This window comes from Ictalurus punctatus, chromosome 25, assembly GCF_001660625.3.
Source record: "Ictalurus punctatus breed USDA103 chromosome 25, Coco_2.0, whole genome shotgun sequence".
NCBI classification, from domain to species: Eukaryota; Metazoa; Chordata; class Actinopteri; order Siluriformes; family Ictaluridae; genus Ictalurus; species Ictalurus punctatus.
The window spans coordinates 3,747,501-3,760,000 of NC_030440.2; the positions used below are offsets into that span (position 1 = coordinate 3,747,501).

At 38.6% G+C, this 12,500-nt stretch overlaps 1 protein-coding gene across 2 annotated transcripts in view; it reads right to left on the reverse strand.

Annotated features, from left to right (window-relative positions):
* Positions 1-12,500, reverse strand: part of gphnb (gephyrin b) — a 135,235-nt gene that overhangs the window by 11,033 nt on the left and 111,702 nt on the right. For both annotated transcript variants that reach the window (XM_053675864.1, XM_053675865.1), the window contains 3 exons: positions 8,724-8,766; positions 6,475-6,612; positions 1,949-2,041 (listed from right to left, as the gene is read on the reverse strand). In XM_053675864.1, coding sequence (XP_053531839.1) covers positions 1,949-2,041; positions 6,475-6,612; positions 8,724-8,766 — 274 coding nt within the window. The remainder of the gene's footprint in view (positions 1-1,948; positions 2,042-6,474; positions 6,613-8,723; positions 8,767-12,500) is intronic.

Sequence of the window (12,500 nt, forward strand, 5' to 3'; positions counted from 1 at the left end):
ACTAGCTGTGGTCTTTGTGTGGGAGGGCATACATGAGATCTTCTGTCAGTCATAGCAACACTAGCCAATTGCATGGAATCTGTCAGCTCATGTATGAAGTAGTCGGCGGACAGTGCTTTCTTCTGAGTTTGTTAGACTGCCCTGTGATGCAGCATGAGCAGCAGTTTGAATCAGCAGTTTCCAGATGTCAAGAGAGGTGGCTAGTGGGCGGGCCTTTGTCTTCAGATTAGGGAGAAAATGGGGTGGGAAAATGGAGTGGGAAAAAAAACTCCTCAGTCTGAGAGAATTCGTTTTCAGAATGAATTTTGAGATGCAAATCTAAGCACACTACTTTATATCCAAACCTCACTGATGAAAAAAAAAACCCCCCAGAGAAACCCTCATACAATTTATAATGATTTTAATGGTTATAATGGGAATTGTTTTGAATGGAAACTGTAATGGTCCCTGTGGGTCTCTACTGACAATTTGTTGCCTTCTATTGGTAGCATGTTATGTCTAGTGGATACCATTAAGGACCAATAATGGTAATGCTTTTAATGGTTAGCTGATGGTTTGTATTTGTAGTGGAAACCATTAGAATTTCTGTGACCGTTTCTGTTATACACAGGAATAACTAAAACACGGGTGCTGAAAAACATGGCCTGCCAAACAACTCTATGTAATACACTCAGACTTTAACCTACAACTGAAATCGTGTAACGAAGGGAGTCAGTGATTAGTGATTAGACACAGGGCCTTCAGCCACGCTGTCTGGCTAACACAGACATCACTCATTATGGTGCATTACATGACATTACAGCATTATAGGATTTAGAAGTAGATATAAGAAATGAGTAAAAAGATAAAGAGGTTTAGGAGCAGTCCGTCTGGCACCATGAGAGAGAAATACAGTGCTTCTGGAGGGAATTCTATGGAAAAAAAAAGGGGTGAACTGTTTGACATTCATCCCTTCGAGTAGGCTTTTCTTGAGTGCACTCTGCAGCAGACATGACTGATATGGCGAATACAGAGGTGTGACACAGGGAGTGAAGCTTCAATTAACATGGAGTGTCATAATGCGAGGCAAACACACACTCATCATGAGTTGAGTGTGACTGGGAGAGAGACAGAGAGAGATAGACAGAGTGAGACAGACAGATTGAAAAAGAGAGAGGCAAAGGGAGCGAGAAAGAGGGGGTGTGTGTGTTGATGAATCACTGTAATATCAGTATGAAGGTAGCAAATTAAAAAAAAAAAAGTCCTCCAGTATGAGTTCCTGGGAAGAGAAACAAGAAACAAAACGACTCTTCTGGGATCTTCAGGGTTAAAGTAGAGTTTAATACTGAGGGAAAAATGACCTCAGTATGAGTCAAGAGTGCTTATTATGCAAGGAACAGACCAAGTAATAAATGACAGGGAGGTGTGATGTGAAGTGGAGGATCATAACCACTAAAAGTTTGATTATTTTCCAATAACAGCACGTCCCAGTGTTTAATACCTCTAATACCACAGTGATTTGCCAGTGCTAACAATTTGTCATTTACTAAAAGAACGACACGTCATATGTTTTATCCGCTTAATGTTTAATGTTGTGGAACGTCTCGTTATGTTACTGAGAAGCTGCACATCCCTGTGTTGGAAAACTTAAAAGTTAAAGCTATACCTCTTACTGTTACACTGGAGATTCCTTCTAAAAATGCTGATAAAGATCTTTGCACAGAAAACGTCACCTTATTAAAAATTACAGAGTTTTTCAAATCTGTTTATCTGTCGTGTCTGGCATTTATTTTACTTATGGCAACCAGTTTAACTGGGTAAAAACCAGAGTTAGATTTTGGGGCATTAATAATTATTTAATATTGTGCTCTCTCTCTCTCTCTCACACACACACACACACACACACACACACACACACACACACACACACACACACATACACACAATATTCAAAGAGTCTCTCATATACCTCGCACAGCATAGCCATCTTTCACAGAGGCGGGAAAAGGAGGCAGGTTGTCTTTGGCATAAACATCCTGAGCCAGAACTCGGCCCATTCCATCTGATGGAGAAAAACCACACACACACATACACATAGTTAGTTTTAGTTGTTCCGAAACATCGAGAAGTCCAATCAAATTTTAATCATCAATGTCAACAATATTGTATTGGATCAAGTCCAATCAAGTTTCTATACACATACACAATAAAAACACATGCCTTTAGGGTCTCTGTTAACAATTCTGCTCGGAGACAAATTAAATTTATACTTGTCATCGCTGTATATTAATGCAAGCATATAAATATGACCTAAAACATTATCGGATTTTCACGCAAATCCTAAAAGTAGATAAAGGGAATCCGATTAAACAAACGAGACAAAAATATTTTACTTGGTCATTTATTTATTGAGGAAAATGATCCAATATTATACATCTGTGAGTGGGAAAAGTATGTGAACTTTTGCTTTCAGTATCTGGTTTGTGCAGATGTGCAGCAATAAGAGTAACTAAATGTTTCCGGTAACTGTTGAATTACGGCATCAAGTTATTTTATTCCTCAGTACAGAACAGCTTCAGCTCTGGGATGTTGGTGGGTTTCCTCCTCACATGAACTGCTTGCTTCAGGTTCATCCACAACATTTCTATTGGATTAAGGTCAGGACTTTGACTTGGCCGTTCCAAAACATTAACTTTATTCTTCTTTAACCATTCTTTGGTAGAACGACTTGTGTGTTTAGGATCGTTGTCTTGCTGCATCACCCACTTTCACTTCAGATTCAGTTCTTGGACAGATGTCCCGACATTTTCCTTTAGAAATCGCTGGTATAATCCAGAATTCATTTTTCCATCAGTGATCACAAGTCGTCCTGGCCAAGATGCAGAAAAACAGGACCAAACCACGATACTACCACCATCAGGTTTCACAGACGAGATAAGGCTCTTATGCTGGAATGCAGTGTTTTCCTTTCTCCAAATATAACCCTTCTCATTTAAACCAAAGATTTAATTTTGGTCTCATCAAGCTTGTCCCTGTGATCTTTAGCAAACTGCAGACAGGAAACAATGTTCCTTTTGGAGAGCAGAGGCTTCCTCCTTGTAACCCTGTCATGCACACCACTGTTGTTCAGTGTTCTCCTGATGGTGGACTCATGAACATTAACATTAGCCAATGGGAGAGAGGTCTTTAGTTGCTTAGAAGTTACCCTGGGTTCTGTTGTGACCTCATGAACTATTACACGTCTTGCTCTTGGAGTGATCTTTATTGGTTCGATCACTCCTGGGGAGGGTAACAATGGTCGTAAATTTCCTCCCTTTATACACAGACTGTCTGACTGTGGATTGGTGGAATCCAAACTTAGAGATGGATTTGTAACCTTTTCCAGACTGATGAGCATCAACAACTCTTTTTCTGAGGTCCTCAGAAATCTCCTTGCCATGATACATTTCCTCAAACATGTGTTGTGTAGATCAGACTCTGATAGATCCCTGTTCTTTAAATAAAACAGGGCGTTCACTCACACCTGATTATCACCCCATTGATTGAAAACACCTGACTCTAATTTCACCTTCCTAGAGTTTCACATACTTTTGCCACTAACAGATATGTAACACTGGATCATTTTCCTCAAGAAATAAATGACCAAGTATAATATTTTTGTTTCTTTTGTTTAACTGGGTTCTCTTTGTCTATTTTTAGGACTTGTGTGAAAATCTGATGTTTTAGGCCATATTTATGCAGATATATAGAAAATTCTTAAGGGTTCACAAACTTTCAAGCACCACTGTATATATTTTTGTATATCTACAGATAACCCCACAGACAGTTTTTCACCTTTCTAGCCACGTCTCTCTCTATCCGTAGTGAGAAGGGTGTCTTGCATTTGACTACAGTCTGATGGTTTCTGTTACAATGACTGTTTACAGCAAGTTTCTTGAAGCATGTGATTTCACCTCACTCAGTCAGTGTTCATATTAGTGTTGATGTGTTAAACTAAAATCATACTTTTAAGTCAAAGCTCATGCTTAGAAGGTAAAACACATGTCTCAAGAGCTTTTTAGACAAGAGGAAACACTCGATCGTCTTCCATTTATTTTTAATTAGAGTCTCTGGGCAGGCAAAGCATTGCAGGTGGAGTGGCCGGTGGTGCAGTGTAGCAGTTGCAATGTGAAAAGAAAATGGAGGAGTACCTCATCCTGGCAGCCACTGAGTTTCCTGAGCAGTATTACAGACATCAACCAAAGAACTAGCTAGCTACAGTGCTAGCATAGCTAGATTTCCAGGTAGATGGCTAGCTTGCTAACTCTGACTAGGAAAACTATATGGCACAGAAACAGAAAATATGTGCATGACATGGTTAATCCTTCACAGGGATTTATTAAACCAACACTAAATATGTAATGTAACTAGTTAGGATGAGAGTGTGCTTTTATTTTTGTTTACATGTGTATTCAACTTGGTAGACCATCTTTGCTAGCTCATACATGCTGCTAGGAAGGGAACAGTTTCCAGATTACAGCTACTAACGCTACATCCCATTAAATAACACAATAGTAAAAGAATGAGACAATTGATGAAACAATTATTAATCAAAGTGATAAGAAACTGGAAAATAATTCACCAGCTGGTAAAAATGGTCTAGCGTCTTGACTAACTCAGTCCGTGTTGTGGCAGCTGGTAGCTGTTCAGACTAAGCTGAATTTTTCAGCATGGTAGCATTGCTGTTACTATGGTTACCATGTCGGAGATGCAAGCGATTTTTCACCTGCTGTATGAAAAGCTATGCTAATTGGGAAAATGATGACAGGAATAGATACAGAACATATGATACAGGAAGCAGAAGGGCAGAAAAAAATCCTTGAAACTGGCAACTCATTGTAGGTACATTATGTATTTAAACTGAATTTGGCATTGGCATTTCTTCACCAAACCACATCACAGTATTAGCACAGAGAAGCTTCTACAAGCGATCATGCAGAAAAATATGCTGCTCTGATCATTCAGATAAGAAAAATGTATTTTCTTATCAGGAAAAAATTACAGAGAGGCAAGAGAGATAAAAAGAGATGGAAGAAAATAAAACACATGTAATACGGGATGAAGGAGGAGGAAAACTAAAACGAGATAAATAGAGAGCATAACAGACTGATATTAATGTTTAGAAGGAGAAACGGGTCAGATGAGTATATGTAAGAGACATAAATGGTTCTTATCTTCTTAGGTGTGTGTGTGTGTGTGTGTGTGTGTGTGTGTGTGTGTGTGTGTGTGTGTGTGTGTAAAACAGAGAGGCTAAATATAGCTGAGGCTGTGTCTCTTTTCTCTGCTGATGTGTGTAGGTGTTCAGAGATTAAGCTCAGTGTGCAAGACAATGATCCAGCAGCTCTCTCAAAAAATATTTCAAATGTGTTACGGTAACAATGTATATACATGACACTGAATATACAATAACTGCAAGAAGCATATGTGTAGCGCTCTGGGAAAACCTGTTGGACGTTGCTAGGGCAGAATTCTGGAAAACAGCCATAAAAAGAGGAACAAAAAAAAGAAGAAGATTTTTTTACTTTCTAACATTGCCTTGGCTGTCTGCCTGCAAAGATCATGTTGAGCAAGCAGACAGTTCGTGCAATCAAACACAGTGGTAAACACAGATCTAAATCCTTGCTGCCTGAGTGTGCATTTCTCACACAGTCAGTATCAGGCTTTGATCAGGTTTTTGAGCTGACAACATGCCAGAGTAACACAGACACATAAACAGTAAAATTCACTTTGTAATAAGATACTGACTAATCAGTCCGTACAGGAGTTTGCGGAGTTTTTTTGCGATTGTCACGGCCAAAAGTGCTCGATTTTGCTGCGGCTTTTTTTCTTCTTCAAGATTTTCGATGCAGTTTATGGAGTTTTTTGTGCCTTTTTTTTTGCGGAAAACTACTTGAATTGGTGAAACTGCAGTTGCACGATATTTTCAGAGTGATATTTGTTGCTAAATGAGACCTTTTAGCTGTACTCATGTTCGACGCACGTAAATTGAACGGGGCTTTGTCAGTAATTTTACAAGCTCCTGCCAATACTGCAGAGTTTCCTTGATTCTGCATTAATTTCTGTGATTGAAAAATCGCTAATTCCTGGATGGACTGACTTATTGTCTACAATGCTCCTGTGCTGTCACATGATAATCAAAACAAAGTGCTTATAAAGCTCTGTACAGAAAACATCAGCACTATTATAGACTCGTACAATAGTTTATGGTGTAAATATAATGATATTATTTCTAATAATATATAAATATCTACCCTTTATCTATAAAATAAATGATACAGTTATTAAACATGGAATGAATGCTGGATGGTCTGGACGTCGGAATAACATGTCAATCAGATCCATGGCAACCCAGCCCAGCACTAACTAAAAGGCTTGGAACTTATAACTGAGAACTTAGAACTGAGCTACCAGTGCCCACATGGTGGGTCAGTAATGTGTGTATGTGTGTATGCTGACCTCTGTAGTTGATAATCTCGGTGCCCAGAACTGGTGTCATCTCCAGCACAGTGATGAAGGCTTTATCCATGGAGGTTAGGGGGAATGGGGACATACGGTGCCTCCGTGCCACCTTAGTGATGTCCACTGCACTGTGACCTGCACACACATATGATAATGCATACACTAATACAGAAAAACACCCACACCCACAGATACATGTACACACACCAGCATAGGTAATCAATTTAGCTAGCTAGCCCAGACACTTTAAAGATAGAGTGTCCAAGGAAACAAGACCAAACTGCCAGGAATATTAACTTTTACCTCAGACGTGTTGGTAAATGTCTAGAAAAAGTCTCTCTCTGACTAAAATGACACCATAAATACCATTAGCATCGTCTGCTAACTGAACTTCGTGAATATGGTCTTCACATATAAGGACATGTCAAGATGTGTCATGAACGCTGAAATATCAAAAAGTGAAAACTTCTGAAATTTTCTGATTACAATAGTGGGTCATTCATATGGAATCTGCTCTTAAACATAATGACCATGCACTTTAGCTAAATCAGCTAATCTGCATGTGTTTTTACACATGCTACCAATTAAATAAAAAAATAATGTATTGCACCCTTTCAGATTTAAATGAACTGGCTTTTTTGCTCACTACAATTTTACATATATATAAAAATTGTATATAGATATTGATACCTATCAGCCATAACATTAAAACCAGTGACAGGTGAAGTGAATAACGTTGATTATCTCATTACAATGAGACTTGTCAAGGGGTGGAATTTTTATCCAGCAAGTCAACAGTCAGTTCTTGAAGCTGATGTGTTTGGAAATAAATGGGCAACCATAAGGATCTGAGTGACTTTGACAACACGGGTTAAATTGTGATGGCTTGATGACTGGGTCACAACATCTACAAAACAGCAGGTCTTCGGGGGTGTTCCTGGTATGCAGTGGTTTCTACCTAGCAAAAGTGGTGCAAGGAAGGACAAGCGGTGAACCAGGTGGGGCTTAATAGATCCCACCCCTTCACATGTGCCATTGTAAGGAGATAATCAATGTTATTCACTTTACCTCTCAGTGGTTTTAATGTTAAACCTGAGCGGTGTATATACAGAATTTTGGCTTGAAAGCTACTTACAGTAATGCAACTCTGGCCCACACTACAAGATTTACAATCCTAACTGATCTTGACAAATCAAGAAACCCTGTATATAATGACTGATTTCATTAGCTGTTCATCAGCCATGAAAGCCCCAACACTACAAGAGTAATAAGAAAACACACTTTAAGATTTCTGCAACCCATTGTACACAGAAAAACCAGACCTCCATTGCACTTAACAATCATACAATCCACCTTGCACGAGATCGCTGACATAAACACACGTGAAAACACAGCAATGTTGTTGCGCACCCAATCAACAGTAAACAGATTTCCCTTTGTACCATTATTAATTGATAAAACTCAACATTTGTTAATATAAAGCTTTGTTTTAACTGCTTTGTCAGTTAAATTTGTAATGTAATTCCATTGATTTCAGCCCAGTAACATGATAATACCATTGTGACAGCTCATTTTGTGAGCTGACAAGATAAACAAGATTAGTTGTCCTGTCTTACGTCATTTTTCATACATTGATTCTCATATTTAATCGCATAGAAAATCATTCGTGTGTATGTTCTTAATCTTAATATGTTCTTAATATGTCAAATTCAGAGACTGGACAAGTATGACTTTGCTCTGGATATCAATGTTTTTCCAAGTGATTTTAAATAAAAACTTTACTTGGAACTATCCGAGTACAGTGGATTGCAGTATAAGCTTTTTAGTCCCAGCTCTCGAAATTTGATCTTGATGGGAAAAATGGCTGAGAAGACATGATGTGATCGGCATGACCTGTATATATATCCTGCATTGAAAGCTGGAGGGAGGTCAGAATTATTGGTTATTGCATTGCGCACACTGTAGGATGTTAATTCAGAAATATTGTGCATGAGTTGGACTGAAAGATCTGATCATACACACCCAACAACAAAGGGGAAGGTAGCCCTTGAATCAGGAGACCTTTAGCTATCGTCAAAAGTGGTGAATTAACCCAAAAATTGGCTTGCTTAATCCTGTAGTGTGGACCTCGTCTAAGTCACACAATCAATTGGTTATATATACAAACACACACACACACACACACACACACACACACACACACACACACACACACACACAAACACAAACATGCATGAGTGACTTACTTGCCCGTAAGATATTTTCTTTGCTGCTGCATCGTGACTGCACCTAGAGAAAGACAGACAGAACGAGAGAAAGCAGGAGGTAGATGTTGTTAGTTGGGAAACAGCATGTCTTAGATGACAATACTCAGTGAGATGTTGGCTACACTGTGAAGAAAAATGGAAATGTCATAATGTCATGTCACACCATGGAGCCGAATCGATGTCATCCAGGTTTGTGGCTTGGAAACGAAGATGGAGCCAAGATTTACTGCACAATGAAGCAATGAGCAAAAGGAAACATTTAAATCAGACCGACAAGCAGCTCAGACTCTATCTCACTATAGTGGATCATTAGCTCCAGCCGCACACTGGCATTACTACGCTAACGCGCATCATTCGCAAACAAGCTGCCTTCTTCCTTTGACATTGACGTGTTCTTCCTGAAACGGAGGTGAACTGCTTCCTGTGGACCTGACTAGAAGCTCTGAAGTGCAACCAGACATTATAGAGACAATTTAGACTCTATATCGTGTTTTAATTTTGGCTCTATTTTTCTGTTTCAAAATTAACATGTAATCACTCTTTTAGCTCTATATTTAAGCTATTAAACATCTATTTCTTTTCTCCCTAATTTAGTCATAGCTTTTATGCTGTATATATTAGCTAGAATAGCTCTGACGATGGAGAGTGACTGAGAAACCTCCATCAATTTCTCTCGGACTTCTGGTTTTGGATCTTTAGCAAAACAGTGCACTCGGAAGGCACTTGTAATTTAATCACTGGCCCTTAATCATCAAACTTTCCTCAAAAAATACAAAACTTGATCAACCAGTTTCAGCTTTGTGAGAACAAGATCAAGAAGTTTTCCATTTTGAATAAACTGTATATATGGGAGTCATTTTATGAAGGTAGTTCATCATTCTGTTTACACTTATTATTGCTTTGTTGCATTCAGCCATGTTCTTTCTGCTACATTTCCCCTTAGTTTTCTTTATCTGATGCATGTTCTGCTCATTTCATTCACTATTTATACTATTTGATTAGTTTTTTGGCATTAACTAACAGTGAAGTCATTTTGTCTTTTACAGATGAAACCTTGTCAAGTTACGGTCAACACTGGCTGAGATGATTTTACAAAGATTCAGCACAAGTGACTTTCTGGCTTCATCCTGAAAGACCATTTCCCCCTTCAGACTGTCAATAATAATAACAACGATGTAATACTCCATCTACTTCATGCCCCGATAAACATGGGCATGAGAAAACATTAACTCAAGCGAACGTTGTAGGTGCGTTAATTTTAAATTTAAATTAACCGCTAACATTAACCATGTCACCTAGCTAGCAAGCATTATGCTATGCATAATGTTAGTATTCTTTCAGAAATTTGAGTTTTTCTGTCTATATCATGTAATACATCTGAATACATGAAGTTGAATCATTTTTATTTTCGGATATTTACATGTATAGGTTCTCATCTCAGTACCGTCATCACCACTGCTGAATTATATGTACTGCTTGAATATATACAGGTATATATATATATATATATATATATATATATATATATATTTTAATTGAATACTTTCCTATTAGTTATTAGTTAATAGTACTTTTACTTGAATCTAAATTTTGGCTACTTTACCCACATCCGGCAACTGATTACTAGCTCCTTATTCATATATCATTATATGAATATGACACTAATTAACAATTATTTGCAATAATAACGCTTATTCAAACGTGCCCTAATGCACTATGATTTGTAAATCATCTATATCGATTATTGTTCATAAACAAACGTACTTTATTTTGTGTTCTGAATGAATCATATGTAACATTGTTGAATAGAAGCCAGGGTCCTTCCTGTTCCTTGCCTTACCCTCTATCTGACCTAGAGCACAATTAAAAGCACTAAATCGTACAGCGCCATTGTGATCCCAGAGCAGCTAGCCTGTCACAGCTGGCTTGGGTTAGATAAGGGGAAGAGTTACAGCATGTCCATGCAGTTCGCCCTGTCGCTGCGATCTAAACCCTATCTGGAGATTAACACGGAGCACCGATTCTGCCAGACCGCCCGAAAACGAAGATGTGGAGAGATGGAGAGAGAGAGACAGGGAGGACGGAAGAGTGGAGTGAGGCGGCTCTGGGAAACTACTGTGAAGAAAGAAGCGAGAGAGCAGACACACTGTATCTACAGCAAGTGAAATAATAGGAAAAGACAGTATAGATGAGAGAGCGAGAGAGAGAGAGATAGAGAGAGAAGGGGAAGAAGGAAGGAGAATAGAAAGACAGGGACAGGAAGAGACCAGCACTACTGCAGCATAAACACGAAACAGCCAGAGAGACCACGAAGCCATGGAACACAGGGTGAAAGAAAGAAACAGCAAAAGAGAGCTGACTCAAAAAAAGGAGGAAGAGACTAATGATGTGGGTTTGATGATGATTGAAATAAGCAGGATGAGAAGGAGACTGTTGTGAAATATAGTTTTATGCGAGTTGAGTTCTTTATAAACAACACACTGTCTACCTTACCCCCGATGTTGATCGATCAAGACATGCCGGAAGAAGGGTGCTTATTTCGTTTTGCACTGGAGATCACAAAACTCGAACGCTTATCAGAATAACCACGCTGTAACAACTTCGTTCATTTCGAGCATGGAATTGCAGTGGCTTACTTGCCTAGAAACCAGATTTTAGCAATAAGCCATCAGATTCATTTTTGCAAGCAAGCGTGTATTAAACACTTATTAATTCTGACCTAAATTTGGGGCTTTAAGACCAAAACTAGGTTTGGTCAACAATGGTCAACATTTTAATGTGTGCTATATATTGTGTGCAATATTTGAAATACATAGAGATGATATAAATGTCAGCAAAGGGCAGAGACTTTCCTCTTTGTAGCAATGTGACTCCACAGCAGTGCAAAAATCATGTCTCATCACCTTACTTATCTTTATATGATAATAGAGCATTTACACATGCACATACGGTAACTGACAACAAGTCAGGTAACAAAACAATGGCTATGTGTAAATGTGCTATGTGTGTGTGTGTGTGTGTGTGTGTGTGTGTGTGTGTGTGTGTGTGTGTGTGTGTGTGTGTGTGTGTGTGTGTGTGTGTGTGTGTGTGTGTGTGTGTGTGTGAAGGAAGAGAGATAGATGAGGGGAAAAAATGAGGGAAAGCAACTGAACGGCATGACCTTCACACGCAGAGAGAAGGACAGAGAGAGGGAATAGGTTTGTTTCCATCCACATGTTTGGGGAATTGTGAGTAAATTTAAACACAGGAAGAAAAATGCCCAAGGTTTTACTTTACTTTCTCTTGCTACTGTTCTGTTGAGGATCTTGAAGAGATCAAACTACAAACTATGTCCTGTCCTCTTTACTGTGTTCCTGACACCAGCCATAAACAAACAGTAATGGATTAGGACACATTAGGACTTGATAAATGAGAAATCACTAGTCATTATTATGGTTCCACTGACACAGCACTGACATCAGTGTTAATCATGCAAATAAAGCAGTAATCTGTTTAAATGTTCTATAGGAAAACTGTCTTCCAACTATAGTCATTAGAACAGAATAGGTATTTAGAAGTGGCTTGTTTTTGTGTATGTTGCTGTTGCAGTCATTTGAGAAATTGACAGTCATACTGGTAAATCCTGGTTTTCATTAAAACTGTAGGTGTTAGCCTTATTTTTACTATATCAGTTCATATGATTGTTTACTGGAATCGTTAGCTCCTTAAATTCTGTATTGTGGCGTCATTTCAATATCAAGCCATAAAACATTCAAC